Source organism: Phyllopteryx taeniolatus, chromosome 4 (genome assembly GCF_024500385.1).
Source record: "Phyllopteryx taeniolatus isolate TA_2022b chromosome 4, UOR_Ptae_1.2, whole genome shotgun sequence".
Classification (NCBI taxonomy): domain Eukaryota; kingdom Metazoa; phylum Chordata; class Actinopteri; order Syngnathiformes; family Syngnathidae; genus Phyllopteryx; species Phyllopteryx taeniolatus.
In genome coordinates this window covers 19,345,165-19,365,457 of record NC_084505.1, presented here as the reverse complement: position 1 = coordinate 19,365,457, position 20,293 = coordinate 19,345,165, and the positions used below count along the sequence as shown (strand labels likewise).

At 42.6% G+C, this 20,293-nt stretch overlaps 1 protein-coding gene across 1 annotated transcript; it reads left to right on the top strand.

Annotated features, from left to right (window-relative positions):
• Positions 1-464: 464 nt before the first annotated feature.
• Positions 465-20,253, top strand: iqce (IQ motif containing E). The gene is made up of 22 exons (XM_061770288.1): positions 465-787; positions 2,593-2,726; positions 4,477-4,518; positions 4,606-4,645; positions 4,741-4,881; positions 5,772-5,855; positions 5,948-5,997; positions 6,383-6,496; positions 7,372-7,422; positions 7,501-7,571; positions 7,639-7,711; positions 7,805-7,845; positions 8,324-8,475; positions 9,341-9,396; positions 11,206-11,465; positions 11,542-11,607; positions 12,846-12,953; positions 13,020-13,106; positions 15,384-15,579; positions 18,232-18,353; positions 18,438-18,592; positions 19,692-20,253. Exons 2-22 carry the CDS (start codon positions 2,676-2,678, stop codon positions 19,808-19,810), a joined length of 2,079 nt encoding a protein of 692 aa, XP_061626272.1. The 5' UTR covers positions 465-787; positions 2,593-2,675; the 3' UTR covers positions 19,811-20,253.
• The last annotated feature ends 40 nt before the right edge of the window (positions 20,254-20,293 follow it).

The following is a 20,293-nucleotide window of genomic DNA, read 5'->3' as shown; positions in this document are numbered from 1 at the left end:
AGTATAAATAAATTGTTGCCATGCTCATAACTTTCATAGTTAAGGGTTCATGGACGAATTCGAGTCAAAAATTGGGAGTTTCTGACTGTAGCTTGTGTTTCTTTTCAAATTCCCACAGGATCACGCAGCGCAGTTGTGCTTTGCTCTCATTCTATTGGAGGAAAAGACTTTAAGACCCGCCTTTGTAGTGTTGTTGACCAATGATAAAAAAACATTGTGAAGCGGAAGCTATACCCTCAAGCTTGAAAACGTTGTACAAACGTGTGCCTTTCACGATAAGTGTCAGTTAACAAAATGTTCCATATATGCATTTATTTACTACTGTTTAAATATTTTGCAAACTTAAATAATATATACTGAAATAATACTAATCAATATCTACACACTAGGACTCAAAGGTTTGACGTTAGCATTGCGTGTTAATACTTTTATTCTCCAGGCACGGTTGTTTCGTTTCCGGTTTACTCGCCGATTTTCCCGTGCATCTTTCTCCGGTCGCCTGGTTGCTAGACGACCCGATGTGAAACAAGTAACCTCCTCGTCGAGACAAGAACAAGTAACCGTAACTTGGGAGACGCGATGTCGCCAGCACACCGGCAGCGCCTGACCGGAGAACGCGGACGTGTCGACGCCAAGTGAGCGGGGACGGCCGGTCGGTCTGCCAGTGCCAGTGCTAATGCTAATGCTAATCCCGACGCTGCAGTCCATTTAAAGGGAATGGCTAAACGTTAGCCATGCTACTGAACTGTTATGAGATTAAACAAGAAAATGAAGACTACCAACGAAGGTACAGTCAACTTTTCTTTTCAAATCATTTTTGACAACACAATGTCAAAACTATCACCTGTAGACAACAAAAGGTAAGAAACAAATCACAGTGTGACGTCAGAAAGTGACATCATGTTTGCTCTGACCTTCTTTCGCCGTATAACCGTGACGTCACATCGCTTCCGGGTGGCAACAGTTCAAGTATTCTCATCGTCAACAAGCCTTAGCGTGTCATTTGTCCAAGGCGGATTGATTGAGAAACCTGAGGAGATGGCTTGAATGATGATGATTTTAGGCATCTTCTGCTAGTTTGAAAATGTGTGTAGCGTCAGTCGAAAAGATATTACGTGAGGTAAATTGCTTGGGAGATAGAATGACGACCATAGTTTACATTTCAATGGGTAACTTCATTTCAAAAATACATGTCTGGGAAATTCAGACATAGTTAACATGATCATTGACTTTTCTGTTGCTCGGATTAATGGCAGACTTTTTTTTTTTAAAGGTCCCATTCCATCAAAATTCAAAAGTTTCCAGTTTTGTGCATAACATAGGTCAAAATGAGTCTGTGAGCTGGTTAAGTTTAACATCTATGCGGTTTGTCGACTGAATACAATAGCCTTTTAGCACAGAGCCTCTTGCAAAAGCGGTGGATTTGAAATCGCCGACATTTCCCCAATTACTATTCAAGTACCGGCCCACTTCATGGTTGCTAGCCTCCCAATCATCTCACGAAAAATGGCTGAGTGACAACGCAGCCGCGTCATGTGCAAAGCTTAAACTTCGCATCACCTGCCAAATTTAGAGGAGTTGAGGAATAAATTGCATCGCTTTATATTGGAGAAATTCTTAAGCGTTTCAGAAGGAGAATTGTACTGTGTTTGGGCCCATTTCCGAGTTTGGAGCGAGCGATGCAGCTGGGCTGCCGCCACCAAACCATGTAAATACAACCAAACAAAAAGACTAAATAGAATAGCTTGAAAAAGGGCATCCTGGGAATTATTAACCCAAATTATTTTGCAAACCAGATGAAAAAGATGATTAAAAAACAACCTATTGATGGCATTGGAGCTTTAAAACTCTAATGGTAGCGTGCTTTAGAGCTGATGTTAGCTTGCAAGCTGGCCATGATGTTTTGCAAAATTACTTAAGACGACCCGACCAAAGATTCTATACATAGCTGTGAGAAAATGTCTTCCACCAACCTGATGATGGAGGTTTGTTTCCAGTTTGACCCTTTAGAAGTGGCGACGATGCCTCCAGGCAGTCTTGCAATCTTATTTGTACGACTATTGACAGCACTCAATTGATCCTCCTCACCCACGGGTTTTGGTGGGTTAATTTTCATTATTTTTTGTAAGGAAATTGAAACCAAAAAAAACCCCGAAACTATAACATGGGCAATATCTGGTGAAACAAGCCCAAGTCAAGCACGTTTTGCTTCCCATCGTTTTTAGTTCAGCTCAACGGTAGTCAGTCGCGTCTATTTTTGACTCAATGTACCTGTTGAAATCTAAATCACGACAACCTCTTATGGCGTTTTCCTTTCAACTGACGCTTTAGTAAGGTGGCAGAGAAGAAGACTACCCGTACCATACCATCAAGCAAATGATCCTGTTTTTCAATCACTCTGCCTTGGTCAAATGATATGAAGCGCTTTGTTTGCGAGTGTGCCATCGTTAAGATTCGGCTTTTGCCGCCCGGAAGAATACGTGACGTCATCGTAAACTGACCTATATTTTTTTTCTGGGTTGATGTTGGGGTGCGTCATGTGTATAAAAGGTCGTTCCGATGCCTTATTGTCACCCTGTATGTCTGCGGCAGTCCACTCCTCATGTCTCCGGTCCACGCGAGCGCCGCCACAGGCTGACATGTCCGCCTAACGCGCACCCTCGTCGGCCGCCAACATGTCAGCGGGGGCGAGCGACATCCCGACGGATGAAGACTGCGAGATGTTGGTGAGTTAGTCCCAAAACAACAATGTTATGTTGTTTCATGATGCTCCACTCAACCACCTCAACTGTGTACTTAACCCCGCCTATTTGCACTCTCACCTACTTGCGATTTTTTTCTGTGGAACCTTAATCACAGTTTCCCTGGCTAAAATAACCACTTTTTTTGGTGAAGTATTTACATGCATTTTTTAAAAATCATATACATTGCTAACTTCCATCCATTCCATCTGAGCCGGGCGTGCTGTAGCCTATGCCAGCTATCATCGGACAGGAGGCGGGGTACACCCTGAACCGGTTGCCAGCCAATCGCAGGGCACATTCAAACAAACAACCATTCGTACTCACATTCACACCAACGGGCAATTTAGAGTCTCCAATTAACACATGTTTTTTGGGATGTGGGAGGAAACCGGAGTGCCCGGAGAAAAGCCACGCAGGCACGGGGAGAACATGCAAACTCCACACAGGCGGGGCCGGGGATTGAACCCCGGTCCTAAGAACTGTGAGGCTGACGCTCTAACCAGTCGCCCACCGCGCCGCCATTGCTAACTTGACTTATACATTTCCACAAATGTACGAGTTTTTCAAGTGTTTTCGCTTTGTGTTGCGAGCAAAATTGTATTTATGAGTGAGCTTTTTTTTCTAACCATGACTCTTATTTTGTCCTCCCTGAGTGTGCTGTGTGCACTTTGGACGCAAGGAGTTCTTCAAAAAAGAGGCCAAATGTGCTTGCTTCAACTTGTCTTTCCACCCCTAGTTAAAGTTTAATGTAAAACTAAAACATGAAGAGAATTGCACTTTGCATATCTATGCAGCAATGCATAGAGACAGACTACAGTATATACTGTAACAATAACCACAGGCATATATTTGCTATGCTCTGCAAAAAATGACTAATATTGCTGCAGGTCAGTTGCTATGGTCTTCCTGATCCATGATGAAGTCTACGTATGTTTTCTGTATGTGATATATTGCCCCTTGGTGGACAAGGCACAGACACCAGGAAGAGCAGCACAATCCCCACTGAATTAAAGCAAAAAATGTTGCTAAAACCGTTGAATTAGTTACATTCTATTTAATCATGTTATTACTACAGTATATGTTTTTACACTGTACAATACTATAGAATACTGTTTTTCTTATTAAAAAACATGTTACAAAATGTGTGCTTTTGGGGGGGCTGGGACAGATTAATAGCATTTCCGTTCATTTCAATGGGGAAAGTTGATTTAAGCCGCGAACATGGTCACGGAACAAATCCATCCATCCATTTTCCGAGCCGCTTAGCCTCACAAGGGTCGCGGGAGTGCTGGAGCCTATCCCAGCTATCTTCGGACAGGAGGCGGGGTACACCCTGAACCGGTTGCCGGCCAATCGCAGGGCACATGCAAACAAACAACCATTCGCACTCACATTCACACCTACGGGCAATTTAGAGTCTTCAATTAACCTAGCACGCATGTTTTTGGGATGTGGGAGGAAACCGGAATGCCCGGAGAAAACCCACGCAGGCAAAATCCACCCGGGTCCTCAGAACTGTGAGGCCACCATGCCGCTATACACTAAATTACAAAATCAAAATTTAGGAACCCTTTTGAATATTGAGCTAAAAAGAAGTGCATGTATGCTCTCATGCATCCATTGTGTGTGACTGGTGTTTTTTTGTGGGGTTATTCCCACGTTATGTATTGCCGCACCACTGACTATGCATACAAAAGATGCTGCTACTAATGCACTTCTCTTTGCAATTCAGCCCGACAATGGCTTCTCGTACTCTGGTGATTATTTGAAAAAGGTAAAGCACATCATTCACGATGTAATTCCTCTTTATATATGCAAATGTAACATTTCAATTCATTCTTGTGTTGTTGGTTTCGTTCAGACACCGAAGAAGAAACCAGGGAAGCCGCCTCATCCTCTCAGTGAGTCCTCTTCCACTTTATTATTATTATTTTTTTTTTTTAAAAACTGGAATGTAAACTGAAAATGTAGCGAATTTCCACGCTTTCTCACGCAGGGTCCCCATACCTTTCCAGCCTGAACGTGAACCCCAGGAAAGCGGCGGTGTCGGCCTGGAAGCTGCCGAGGACGTCCCTCTGCGACACCCCCGGCGGGGAGACCGGCTCGGCTCGCTTCACGTCCCTCAGCAACCATCACGGTAAATGTTCAAAACACCAGTGGAGCTCCCACGGCGGGACTCGCACCCTCTTTCTTTGTTGTTTGTGTTGCCAGTCACGATGATGACACAGTCGTCTTATTTGAAAAAACTGTGCAACTTTAGGGGATATTGATGATAGTCTTGTTTAAACCCATGCAACCTTTGGAGGATTTACGGTAGTCTTTTTTAACCTTTGCTACTTTTGGCGAATTTTCGGTCGTCGTACTTTAACTTGCACAATTTTAGGTGGATTTACGGTAGTCGTATTTCAACCTGCACAACTTTTGGGAGATTTATGGTAGTCTTTTCTTTTTAATCTGTGCAACCTTTGAGTGATTTATGGTACTTTTATTTCAGCTGCGCAGCTTTTGGTGGATTTATTTTATGGGGATTTACACTTGTGCCACTTTTGGGGGATTTACAGTAGTCATGTTTTCACTCGCCCCGCCTGTGTGGAGTTTGCATGTTCTCCGCGTGCCTGCGTGGGTTTTCTCCGGGCACTCCGCTTTCCTCCCACATCCCAAAAACATGCATGAGTTGGAGACTCTAAATTGCCCGTAGGTGTGACTGTGAGTGCGAATGGTTGTTTGTTCCTATGTGCCCTGCGATTGGCTGGCAACCGGTTCGGGGTGTACCCCGCCTCCTGCCCGACGATAGCTGGGATAGGCTCCAGCATGCCCGCCGCGACCCTCGTGAGGAGAAGCGGCTCAGAAAATGGATGGATGGATGTTTTCACCCTCCCAATTTTGGGGGGATTTATGATCGTCTTATTTTAACATGCAACTTTTTGGGCCCCTACTGGTCATTCCACATTAACCTGAGCTAATGTTCAAGGATTTACGATAGTCCAAACCGCCACGACTTTTCTTCATCCTTTTGTTATTTTTTAGATCTAAGATTGGAGTGGGACATGACACCAGAGTTTCCTAGGCACACCTTGGCCACCAGGCAACATCCTCACTCGGCTCCCAACGGTAAGCGGAGGCCTCGGTCCACTGGGAAGCGGGAGCGGTCGCGACTGTGTGTGATATGAGTCCCTTCGTTTTTTGCCCTGGCTTCCTTACAGCTGCCAGAGAGAAGGAGGAAATGCATAATGAGATCACGCTCCTCAAGAAGGTAAAACTCACATATTTGGGGTGGAATTTCAATGAACTCTATTGCCTTACACGGCAAAGAAAGGACAGGGGAAAAAAACTCTCTTTCATGTCGAGATCCCGCAAAATTAGCGCTTCAGAAGATGTAACAGCTGTGAAAAGCACAGGCGAATAGGATGTGGTTTTGCACTGCCCCTAATGCTAAATTCATGAGTGGTTGTTTTCTTGACCACTTTATTAGGTACACTTCCACTAATTAATGAGATTCAACTTGACGCTCTGCTGACCCTTGATTTTTTTCTAATGATGTTGGTCAGCTTATTTGTTACAAAGATCTGAGGCACACCTGTCAGTACAATTGTGTGTGTGTCTCGTATAACCTCTCTCTCACCATTGATGGCCTGCAGAGTCTCCAAGAGCAGAAGTCTGACAACCAGAAGATGAAAGTAAAACTTCGGCGTCTGGAGGAGGACAACGCGAAAAGAGAGAAGCAGCTGGAGGAACTCCTGGATCCCACCAATGTAAATGCTTTTTTAGGTGCAGTTTTTGGAACAAAATCAGTTGCTTCGAATGTAAAAACTGGAGTCTACTGTAGTATTATTTTGACATGCGTAACCTTTGGGGATTTACAGTAGTGTCGTTTTAATCTGTGCAATTTTGGGGGTGCGGGGATGATTTACGGTATCTTTTTTTTTTTTTTAAGATGGGCAACTTCTTGGGGATTCATGAGAGTTTTTTCTTAGCCTGTGCATTTTTGGGGGAATTTATGGGAGTCTTATTTTTCAAATATCAACTTTTGGTGGGGTTTACGGTAGTCACATTTTAACCTGCACAACTGTTTTGAGTTTTACACTAATGTTATTTTAACATTTGCAACTTTCTGGGAATTTAAGGTGATCTTATTTTTAGCTGCGCAACGTCTTGGAGATTTACATTATTTTTCTTTTAACGTGGGAATGTTGGTGTGATTTACTGTATGGTAGTCTGATTTTAACCGGGTCAATTTATATGGGTTCTACGGTACTGTTATTTTAACTTGCACAACTTTTGGTGAACTTAATGTAGTCTTATTTTACCCTGTGCAAGTTTTGGGGTTTTATGGTAGTTTAGTTTTAAACTAAGCAACCTTTGGGGATTTTATGGTTGTCTTATTTCATCATTTACAGTGTTCTTAGTTTTAGCTGCGCAACTTTTTGGAGATTTACAATGGTATTATTTATGGTAGTCCTGTTTGAAACTAAGCAGTTTTGGGGCGTTTTATGGTAGTATTATTTGAATATGTGCAATTAAATGGGATTTAGTCTTATTTTGGGAGTAGTCTTACTTGTCACAAAAATGTGATTTATCACAAAGAGATGTAATAGAGTGGCAAGCCTTTTAACGCATCTCTCCGCAGAGGTCCGAGTACATCCGCAGCCTGGTTGACAAGAAGCATGAGGGCAGTGTGGTGAGTGTAATGTGTGGAAATGAGTTTTTTGGGGGAATTAAAATGAATCCTAAATCAAAATGGAGTCCATGCACGCAGGTGGCGAACGGGCTGAAGCAGAGAATACTGAAGCTGGAGCAGCAGTGTCGAGAGAGGGAGAACGCCATCGGGTAAGGTCGTACGGCACTTGCTTTTTTGATGCTAATATTAAGAACAATATTACATTTTATACCCCAGTAACCTGCAGAGTGAGTTGAGGGCCACCAACCTCCAGGAGATGAGGATGACTGTGAAGAACTATTTTGAAGAGGTAAATAGAAATGGCCTCTGTCACACACACTGTATGGACAAAAGTATTGGGACACATTAATGCATCGATGGGACATGACTCTTCATCTTTCAGATCCAGAGACTGAAGTTGCTTTTGGAAGATTCAGAGAAGAGGTTTGCCTACTGTATAACACCCTAATGCTACTTTAGTCTGCTTTTGTTATTGCACGCATAAAACATCATTAACTGAGACTAAAATACAGTAAAACTACTCGCCCTTTAGTGGTAAAAGATCAAATGGGTGGCTGATGGCAAATGTCACACTTTTTGACATTCTTAACTGTCACACATAACTGTGGGTGGGTGTTTAGTTACCTACAGAGAGCACTGGGCATTTATGAGACAATTGCTATTACTTACAATTCATTGTGAGTCCTTGAGTTAGCTTAATCTTTATAATAATCCTATTTAATAATTATCAACACTATTTTAAAAATCATAATTAAACATTACATCAATCACCCGTGGGCTTTTGCCAGACCCCCATGAATAGCAAGGGGACATGAATTATTTCTATAAAAATGGGTCAGAATGAATGAATTCAATTGAAATCGGTCCTCTATTGCCGCGTTTTGTCCCTTTTTTATTTCAGTGGTATGTCAGAGAGTAGAGTGTTCCGTAGGCAGCAGAAGGCGCTGAGCTCCACCGTGCTGCGTCTGTCCGAGGACCTCAAGCAGCTGCAGCTGGACAACACCTCGCTGAGGGAGGAGCTGGACACGGAGAGCCCCGCCTCCGGCATCAAAGGTTTTCACACATTCAATAAAATGGACGCTGCAACATCATACATGAAGGAGTTCAGTTCTCGTGTTCTAAATTCGTAATTCTACAATTCAGACTTATTCAGTACAAATCAAGAATAGCGTATGCAGGGGTGGGCAAACATTTTATTTTTGAAAAGGAATGAGCTTAAAAAAATCATTAATAAATTAATAAAAAAAATAGCAATGTGTATTAAAAAATGCCATTTCTCATTCATAATATATATATTTATATATATATATTTGTCATTGAAATTCAAATAACCAATTATTACATATGTACACTTTCATTTGACAAATATTTTATTATTATTTATAAATCAATTCACCAATTAAGAGTTTATGATAATATGAATAATTCATCCTCATATTTTAATTCAGTTATTTATATTTGTTACCATGACAACTAGGTACAGAGGAAGGTGGGGTGGCTGCATGTACATCCAATAATATATAAGCTCTGTTGTCGCTTGAAAATGGCTAAATCATGGGTACAGGAAGAAACTCGTGTGGGGGGCGAGATTATGTAAAGTAGCCACACTGTTATGTTACAATACAAAAAAAAAAATTCAGAGCAGCTTGCTCATCTTTGGAAATAGCGGGCTAGCATAAGATTGATTTACCCGGTTTAATTTGTCACTTCACGGCTAGACAAGCACGCCAGAGACCCAACTGTTTCCATACAAGACACTGTATTAACACATTTTCATTTTAGTCAATATGTCCCTTTAAAACATTACCTCGGAAGTCCCGGAACAGATCATGTTCGACTTGAGAGGTTCAGCTGTATGTTATGAATTGCTCTAAATAATAATCTTTGTTAATATTGCTAAAATGCGTGTGTGTTGTAGGTTACAAAGAGTGGAGCAAATACAGGCTCTTGAGGAGACTGCTTGAACTGGAGAAGGTGAGTTGGAACTGTCATGAAAAATATACTTTATTCAAACAAGCAATTTACCAAAAAACATTTTGACTGAAATAAAAAAAAAAGTATATAATCACAAATACCTTTTCAAAATGATCTATAAATGTAATGTTTAATTAGGGAAAAGAAGTGGGTTGGTTTGGAAGCCAATTTTTGTTTAAGTTATCGATGACCCTCACGTCACTCACTAGCCCAGGCCTCACCTTTTAAAGCCACAAAGTTGCAAAGTCATAGATATTATCAAAGGCCAAACAAGAGGCATATGATGACATGTATGCCAGGTTGGACACTAAAGAAGGAGAAAAAGATCTACACAGGTTGGCCAGACACAGAGATAGAGATGGGAAGGATGTGCAGCAGGTTAGGTTGAATAAGGATTGAGATGGAAATGTGTGGACTGGTGCCAGTAGTGTGCTGGATAGATGGAAAGAATACTTCGAGGACTTGATGCCTGAGGAAAATGAGAGAGAAGGGAGAGTAGAAGAGGCAAATGCGGTGGACCAGAGAGTGGCAATGATTAGTGAAGGGGAAGTTAGAAAGGCACTAAAGAGGATGAAGAACTAGCAGGCGAGAGAGGGAATGGAGGAAAAATGTGCTGGTGCCCATTTTAAGAACAAGGGTGATGTGTAGAGCTGTGGGAACTATAGAGGAATAAAGTTGATGAGCCACACAATGAAGTTATGGGAAAGAGTAGCGGAGGCTAGACTCAGGACAGATGTGAGTATTGGCGAGCAAAAGTGTGGTTTCATGCCAAGAAGGAGTACCACAGATGCATTTTTTGCCATGAGGGTCTTGATACAGGAATGTTGTGATAAACATAAATAAAAACAGAATACAATTATTTCAAAAATATAAATATCTTGTCTTTGTAGTGTATTCAATTAAATATAGGTGGAACGTGATTTGCAAATCATTGTATTCTGTTTTTATTTATGTTTAACACAATGTCACAACTTCATTGGAATTGGGGTTGTGGAAAAGTACAGAGAAGGTCAGAAGGAGCTACATTGTGTCTACGTAGATCTAGAGAAAGCTCCGTGACAGAGTAGCCACAGAGGAACTGTGGTACTGCATGAGGAAGCCTGGAGTGGAAGAGAAGTATGTTGGAATTATACAGGACATATATGAGGGCGGCAGAACAGTGGTAAGGTGTGCTGGTGGTGTGACCGAGGAATTTATGGTGGAGGTGGGACTGCATCAAGGATCAGCCCTGAGCCCCTTCCTGTTTGCAGTGGTGATGGATAGGCTGACAGATGAGGTGAGACTGGAATCCCCATGGACCATGATGTTCGCAGATGACATAGTGATCTGCTGTGACTGGGGTGGTGGTCCGCCTTTTTAAGAACGGAGACCGGAGGGTGTGTTCCAACGACAGGGTGATCACACTCCTCAGCTTCCCTGGGAAGGTCTATTCAGGGATGCTGGAGAGGAGGGTCCGTCGGGAAGTCGAATCTCAGATTCAGGAGGAGCAGTGTGGTTTTCGTCCTGGCCGTGGAACAGTGGACCAGCTCTACACCCTCGGCAGGGTCCTCGAGGGTGCGTGGGAGTTCGCCCAACCAGTCTACATGTGTTTTGCGGACTTGGAGAAGGCGTTCGACCGTGTCCCTTGGGGAGTCCTGTGGGGGGTGCTTCGGGAGTATGGATGAAGTGGCTGGGGAGGGGGAAGTCCGGGCGTCCCTGCTAAATCTACCGACCTCGGATAAGCGGTAGAAAATGGATGGATGCCCTGTTGAAACTGTAATACAGCTTTGTGTGCATTGTGTGACATCATCACCCACTCTGTCCTATCAGAGGCTGGAAGAGAGAAACGCATTGAAAGCAAGGAATCGATTGGAGCAGGCGTGTCAGACCACGCCCACCAACTTTGTGCACCGCGGTGTTCAGACCATGTCACGTCAGCTTCTGGACCTGGCAGTCCAGACCACGCCCATGGACAGCGTGGACGCGGGAACGGAGACCGCAGATGAGGACGACGTGTCGGCCCTGCGAGGGCGTGTGGAACTACTGGAGGCGGAGACGACGCAGTTGCAAGAGACGCTGACCAATAAAGAGTGAGTGAAGACGTCGACGCCAGTGTCTCGTCGGTTGTCCTCCTCCGTGTTGAACGTGTGATGATTGTTTTTGCAGAGGGGAAGTGAGACGGCGGATGACTCAACAGGAAGAAGCGGAGGAAAAGTCACGACGGCAGCACCAGTATGTTGAATATGTGCACACACATCTAACATTAGCATTTCTTATAGACCTGATTAGAGCCAATGACTTCTTGTACTGTTACTACTACTACTACAACTATTATTTCTGTCTTTGACTATTACTACTTATACTACAACTACTAAAACTATTACTTCTATGTATTTTACTATCACTACTACTACTACTAGGGATGGGCGTGTACCAGTAGAAGGTATCAGGCCGATAGTAGCCTAATTCAAGGTATCAGGTACTCGTGAAGTTTGCCGATACCAGACCCCGATACTTAGGCAAAAAAAAAATCTGACATTGTGTAAGTCCTCCTCACCAGTAGTTGGCACTACACTGCGTCAGTTTCACAACTTGGTGAGTCATCGTGTGTGTCAGAAAGAAAGAAAAGTATTTGTAAAATTTGATGTATAAAAAGTACTTGTGGTATCGGTCCTTTGTATTGGTGAGTACTCGAGTGAATACTCGCATTGGTCTGAAAATAAGTGGAATTGAATATCCCTAACTACTACTGTAACTACATAACTATTACTACTACGATCACTCCAACTACTACTATTACTACTGCTAGTACTATTGCTAATATTACTACCACTGTAACAATTTCTACTGCTGCTACTACTATTAATACACCCAATATTAGTACCACTATTACTATATTACTATTAGCACTGCCACTACAACTACTAGTACTACCGTTGTTACTGCGACCACTAGTGCTACTATTACTACTGGTAATAGTAGCGTAACCAACTTTGAGCAACAAAATAACAGGCCAATTAATACGTGTTTAGAGATATAAACATAAAATAATACACGTCCACACAGGACGCCGCGTCTGAACTGGAAATGAATTAGTACGTCACTGCACACGTCACTTCAGAACGTGGGTAGGTCAAAAGTGTCTTATTTTTATGAATAAATAAATATATATAATGTAAGATAAGATAACCTTTATAAGTCCCACAATGGGTAAATTTGCATCCTTTCAGCAGCAATTGTGGATATAGGAAATATAAATGTTATATAAATAGCATGCAAGAGAAGACATCAATAGTATTAGCTAGCACGCCAGCCTAATGCTGGCCTTACACGTCACGATTTTCACAGTCACAGACTAAGAACCCAAAGTCTGAAGGAAATGTCAGGAGTTTTACTATTACTATTAACACGCCGAAGCTGCTGCGTTATTATTTCAGTGGTGAGATTAACCTGTGTATTGTTGTCCGCAGCGATGAAGTGGGTGAGTTGAGGAAGGAAAAAGAAGAGCTCGAAAAGCGACTGGAACGCTGGAGAAGGGAGCAGACGAGCGAGCGAGAACTCGAGCAAAGGCGGCACCAGTACGTTGGACGTCGTACGCGTCATACGTGCCGTCAGCTTGGATAGTATGTGCTTGCCTTTTGCAGGGAAGAAGTGGAACAGCTGAGGAGCGAAAAAGAAAAAGAGGTTGAACGATGGCGTTGCCAACTAGAAATGGAGCAACGGCAGTACGAGTAGGTTTTGTATTTGGACACCTTAATACCTTGTATACAAATAGTGCTTTGTGTTATGCAATTTGTTCACTGTGTGCGCCATGAAGTATCGTGTACGAAGAGCTGCCTCCGCAAATGAAAATGCTTCTTTTGTATTTACGGGCGCTTGCTTTTTCTCCCCCACATTTTGAGCTTTGCTTCCGCAAGTGGAAGCCGCTCGGCTAGTTTCAACGCCTAGCTTCCGGTCGTTATGGTAACAAAAGCTGTACTCGCTATCAGCCCAGCAGTGTACGGGGTGGCGTTCACCATCACTCATTTGCGAGAGACAAGCCCGCCCCCTCAAAATACGTTAAATTCAGCAAGACTTAGAATTAGAATTAGGGTGTGTAAAAGTGCTAACAATTTTTTTATCCTTGGTTGTATTTTGATAAAAGTGTGTGTGTGTGTGTTGAGTATATAATTAGCATGACCAGAAAGGTTCCATGCTGTCAAAATCAATTTTTTCCACTGTATGATGTACTGTATAACAGGTCAAAAATGATTCTGTGAGATGGTTTAAATTTTGACATCTATGAGGTTTGTCGATGGCATGCAAAAGCCGATAAACGTCATAAGGCTTGCAAAACGACAGTAGATAAGGTTCTCATTATTCAAGTACCTGCCCACTTCGTGATTACTGCCTATCCATTCATCTCGGGAAAAAAATGGCTGAGCGACAGCGTCTTGTGCAAAGCTTAAACTTTACATCACCTGTCAAACGCAGAGGAGTTGAGGAATGCATGGCTTGAATTTATCTTGGTAGAAATTCCCTAAGCATTTCAGAACTACAATTGTGCCGTGTTCGGGAAGATGACTTCGTAAACTGAAGCTTCCACACACACTGGAGGTGCATTTCCGGGTTTTGAGCGCCACCAAGCCATACAAACAAAATGGGTACACAGCGGAACTCAGCATTTTTTGGCACGAAAAGTCACTGGTGGCACTGGTGATTACTTTTTATTTTATTTAATTTTTTTAATGGATGAAACCAAATGCTATAAAACATTGATTCCTTTCCTTACCCACCGATGAAGCACAAGGTTAGTGTTTGTGACACTGTGAGACAACGTTTGTGAATTTTGCCCCCAATTCAATGTGATGTAAATTTGCTACAGTGAAGTTTTGGCTCAATGTTAAGCTTTTTTTCTGTCATCGGCTCTTATGTTGCTTTGAGGACTAAAATAAACGCTAAAAACCATCAGTGCAAAAGTGCAACCAACCGTTTAACTTGTTAGCTGTCTCTATGTTGGCATAGACGTATTTTATTGTTTCACTTATTTGACTGCGAGTTGACTTCACGGAAGCTCCGCGCTGTGTAGGCTGAGGCGCGTCAATATAATTTGCACAATATAATCTTATTCCAAGTGTTGCATTGAGGCGACTGGTCATTCATTTTAACAAAGTTAAGACACACTTTTGTTGGCCGCCGCCGTTGGGCACAAGCACGTCTTCGTGCGCGTTCTTCGTTGATTTTTGCCGCTTCTTCGGGGTCGTCGGACTAGGTATCGAAACTGGAAACCGGGAGAACCGGAACGTTAGTCCCAGTTCCAACCGGTTCTCGATTCTCGATGCCCTACACTATTCATAATGTATGTAACTTTGGGTGAAATAGTGAAGCTTGCAGTCATTGTCGCCAAAATATACGCGAGCGATGCATGTACCGCGCTGGTTACATCGTGAATGGGAGCGGCGGACGAGCCTCCAAATAACCCCCCCCCCCCCCCCCGTTTTTTTCACCCGTCTCCTCTCTGTAGCAATCTGCTTCTTCCTTGATTGCTCCACTATCTCTCTATATCTTTATGGTTTACTAACAGTGATAAAGTACAATATCAGTTGTGCGGGTGTGAGTTGCCAAGTGTCATTTCAGCTCACGTTCCCTTAGTAGTGGGCGAGCAATCCAACGCTTGGTGAATTGTGCTTCACAGTGATAGTAAGACCCAACATCGAAGGATCTAACGCAGCGTCGCTATGAACGCTTGGCTGCCACAAGACTGTCGCTCAGAAATTGTGAGGACCAATCTTTTTTTCATATTTATATTCAGGAGAACAGTGATCCAAACAAATATTAATGAGAAATCCAGCCAGCCGTCTTAATTGCCAGGCGAAAAGACCCACTAAAATTGCTTGAAAAAGTGCAAACCCAATAAAAGGAAATCAAAAATAAGGAAAAAACAACAAAGAGTTTTGATGGCATAGCACCTTTAAAAACCATTAGTGTGAAACACTGGCTTTATTGCGCTTCTATTGGTGTTTCTCAAGACAGGAGCTGAGGCAGCTGGGGACACTAATCCAAACTCGAAAGGAGGAAAGAAATGATCCCTGTGATGCTGGCGCAGTCCAGGACGAGGCGGACGAGGCGGACGAAGGTGACGACGATAAAGAAGAGGAAGAGGAACATGAACGTCTGAAGCCAGATCCAGACACCCATACAAACAAGAGCAAGTACAAAAGTGAGGTATGTAACCTGACTCTTGACGCTTGGTAATGCTGAAATGATCCAATTTCACTTCTTTGTTCCCAAAATTTTGTGTGTAGTACAGATATTGTATTTGTGTTCATCTAGTTATGCTAGAGATGTATCGTGAAGAACAAGGAAATGCTCTTCCACTAGATGGTTGAAGGTATAATTAATTTTATGGCGAATTTCCCCCCCGATTACTGTTGATTAGTTGATTATTATTGTTTATTTGGTATTTTTTTCATGATAAACAGAACCAAATAAATGACAATCAATCAATCAATATCACACGAGAGGGAGTGATGTTGTTCTCACCAACCTTTTTGAACCTGAGAGCTACTTCTACTACATGATTAATCCAAAGTTATTTTATATGTTCAGAAATGAGTCTAACTTTTTCAACATCTCAGACAAATGAATAGATTACACCACAAGGTGGCGCTGCGAGGAAACTATGGAAAATGATGTCATTTACCCTGTACCCATGCCCCTCCCTCTGGGACTGGTGCAGGGGCTCTATGTGCGGGCACAGCAACTCCATAGAGCAGTTAACTAACATGCATGTGATAGGGTTCACTAATAAGTTCCATAGACATGCTATAGACTTTCATTGCTTGTGCTGGGACCACTACTAATAATAACAGGTTATATTAACATATCAACTCACAGGTTCTCACAGGTGTTTAGACACTATAAAAGCATCCCACCGCACCACGCATCGGTAGCGCTCATTTCCCACATCCTGTCCTGCCATTTTCGGTCCACTCTCATCTCGTCTGATTGGTTAGTTGTTGCGTGTCCTCACCGGGTGTCCCTCCCGTCCACAAATAAGAAGATGATTTGACTTTTGTAACGTGACTTATGGTCAAATATCTAGACTAACTATTGTTCTGCGTTGTTTCGCACCCCTATTCCCCTTGTCTGTTCTGTCCCTTTGTCTGTCCCCTAAAACCTTTTTCTGTCCGGCTCCATTTTCAATAAACATCATAATAATAAAAAAAAAAAATACCTCTGACATTACTTGCCAGTACGGCCACCATGAAGAAAATTCATACGTGCAAATCAGTCGCCTTTCGGTGAAATTCGCTGCTTTGAATTCAAAATAGGCCATTTACGTGAATCGTATAGATCTCATGAGTTTTTACTGGGGGAGGTGGGGGAGGGGGGGGAACTTGCTTTGGGTAAGTCACAGGAGTTGACGAGACCAGAAAAAAGACTCCCCCTGGTTCTACCGCTAAGAAGTAACGGTACTTTTACTCTGTTACAATGATCAAAATCTCGCTCGCTTCTTTTATTTATCAATTATTGCTTATTTATCAACTATTTCGTCCGCGAGACTACGACTTCGACTTCCGCACGGGGCGCTGTTTGCGCCAATCCAATTTAAGTGCCGCTGACGTTTAAGTCGAGTTCACCAATCAAACGACACAAGAAAGTCACTTGACCTCACACGTCTTCTATTGACCTTCCCGGGCATAGGTATTAACACTACGCCAGCCCGGCTGATTGTCGTGCCTACGTGGCGGCCATGTTGGGAAGGTCGTTGTTACTATGAAGGCAATGACGCGCTACTCGTGTTTACATTTAGACGAACAAAAACAACAGCTTTCATGTATTTTAGGGATTAGCCTTTGAGGTTGGTAATAGTGAAAAAAGTGAAGTGAAACAGACAATGATTTGAGTCAATTCATTTCTAGAATGACCAGTTCAGGGTGTACCCCGCCTCCTGCCCGAAGATAGCTGGGATAGGCTCCAGCACGCCTGCGACCCTTGTGAGGAGAAGCGGCTTGGAAAATGGAAAGATGGATGGCATTTCTAGAATGAGAGTGCTTAAAGAGGAGGATGCTATTCATGTGGCACAGCTTGAAGCAGGCATCAGGTGCAGGTGGAGATGGGCCTGGCCCAAGTTGGAGGCCAGAACAAAAAAGCAAAGAAATTAGGGAAAATTGAACATGTACTTGAACGGTGTAAATAAATGTTTTTCTGCGTGGAGAAAATTCGTTTTTTTTTTTTTGCCTTATTGTACTCAACAGAGTCTTCCAGTTGCTAAATTTATGTTAAAATAAAATACAAATCAATGCGGGAGCCCGAGGGATCCCTCCAGACCCCCTAATGGTTTTTTTTGAGTCACCTATTTCATGCCTTTTGTGTTTGCATGTCTGAACATTTCATAAATCAATTAGATGAAATAAACACTATTTTGTTTAAAAAAAAAAAGGTATTTTATTCAACTATCCAATTCAATCTATCAGCAATGATTTGTTTGTTTTCAAAGTAGAGTGCCGACTTTTCATTAACTTTTGGGATCTGATTAATCTTATTTAATAGACTTGTTTTTTTGTTTTGTTTTTTAACTAAGGTTAAAAACAGAATTGGTCAAGGCGAATGAATCCATAGACAGAGATATGGCACGTCAAAATGTTGATCGTTGTTTTCCAAAGTCAAAGCAGATGTTTGCAATTGTTTTATTTTGAATTAACACGAAAGATAATCAGTCTGCATTCAGAATATCTACTGTTCAGAGGCTGGAATTAGAGGATGTGGGCAATCTTAAGTTAAGCAATGGCTCGCAACGATTCATCGATTATCAAAAAAGTTGTCGATGAATTGTTGCGCCTCTAATGTCAATAAAAACTGTTTTTTCCAAAGGCTCTGCAGCCTGGGGATCGCACCAATCTGCTGGATGGAGGAGCCCTGGATGAGTTCTCCTTGGTCAGCATCCAGGCTGCGTTCAGGGGCCACCTGGCTCGCACTCAACACATCGCACAGAGGTGACACACCTGCACCCTCCTGAATAAACACTCATTCCCTTTTATTTTACAACAAAGTCCTGTGTGTGTGTGTGTGTGTTACAGCTCAGGGTCCTTTACATGTGTAAACCATTTGCCAAGGGGAGCGTCATCAGAGTTTGAAAACAACACAACTGCTGCATCAGCTAAAAGGAGGTCGGACGAGGAGGAAGCGCCGCGGCCTGTCTCCGGGACTCATAGATCGCTAACGTCTTCTAAAGGTTAGAGGGAGGAAATTACCATTTGCGTCTGATGAATGCAGTTGCGCATGTGCATGGGTCGCTTTCTGCGCGTGCTTGATTGGAGCGAATGAGATCCCGAGTCACGCAGGCGGGTGGATGAGTTTGCTACGTACCAAAACTGACAGGATGTACCAAAACGTCGACATCATTTGTTTTTCAAAAAAATCATTTAAAAAAACTGCACAGGTAGTAACATTACTAAGAAGTAAGTGATTATAATCGTACATGTTATCTGTAGCTAAAAAAACATGAGGTTCAAAAATTCAAATACAAATAATTTCCATGAAAAGATTCATGAAACCATATAAATTGCATGAAATGAAGATGTCACCAAATAATTGTCACTCCAATGAGTGCTACGAGTTAAGGTCCATTCCTAAAAATACCAAAAGAATCAATACTACTAATAAAAAAGAAAATGCCGTTTTCAAAGCAGAGTTCCCCATATTGCCAATATCTTCTGGCTGTTTTCGAATATTCTGACTGAGACTTTGACTTTTCAAGACCCACAGAATATTGTGTTCTGTGACGATATAAGCACCAAACCTACCTAAAGAAAGAGCCGACTCTCTTCTTTCACCAGAAACATAGGTTTCCAATGTCAATAAAAGGTTGGATTCCAGTTGACATGTATAAACTTCCACAGCATTCATCCATCCATCCATCCATCCATTTTCTGTCGCGCTTCTCCTCACGCGGGTCGCGGGCGTGCTGGAGCCTATCCCAGCTATCGTCGGGCAGGAGGCGGGGTCTTGCTAAGTGGGGCGTGGGTGGAACGGGCTACGTTTATGGCCCGAGCAAAGTCGAATGAAGTTTGCCTTCCGGTCCTGGCTCCAGAGTCGGCGTCAGCGTGGGCAGGACATGTATACTGCCGCTCAATGAATGTTTCATAATATTAGTTTTCTGTCAACAGCGAATTTACTAATCTATTTTTTGTAGAAAAAGAAAGAACTTATCATTCACATATATGTTGCCCCTTGCGACCTGAAACGGGGTCACTGAGAACATTGTGTGAACTTGTGTTCCATTCGTCATTTACGTTTTTCAATCTGCTTTTTCTCTGGTTTAACCCAATCAGCGCTGGATGCGGGAGACCTTGACGCCTATTCGGAGGACTTGGACATCTCTGACGATTCGGACGACATCATCGTGGCCGAGTCTTACCCTCGTAGAAACAGAGAGGCTAGGATCTTGTGACTGCTTGGGAGAGCCTGGATTATATTGCGGCGTATGTATGGACCGTAAATTCATCGCTGGACTTCCTATCGGCAGTGGAACACAAGAAATCCGTCATTCCTGCCGCCAAAGTGCCTACAGACGTGGCGGTTCCGCTAGCTGATAGCAATAACAATTGTATTTTCCTTGTACTGAGTATGAGGCGCACTGGAAAAATGTTTGAATGAGCCTTAGTGACATGTTTTTAAAAGCCTTATTTACACTAATACATTATTCTACTACAGATAGAGAACAGTTACTTCGGGGCTATCTTCTTTTTGTAACTTTTGAAATGAGTTTCCATGTTTTTTAAATAGGGATTTCCATCAGATTTCAATTTAGGGATGCTAACGAATAAAATACATGTCACCCCTTCCTGGAAAATTGGAAATGTTTTCCTTTCAAAAAAAATTTGCTAAAATTAAGAGTACTGTTGTCAGGGTAGTACTTTTTTGATGTTCTTAC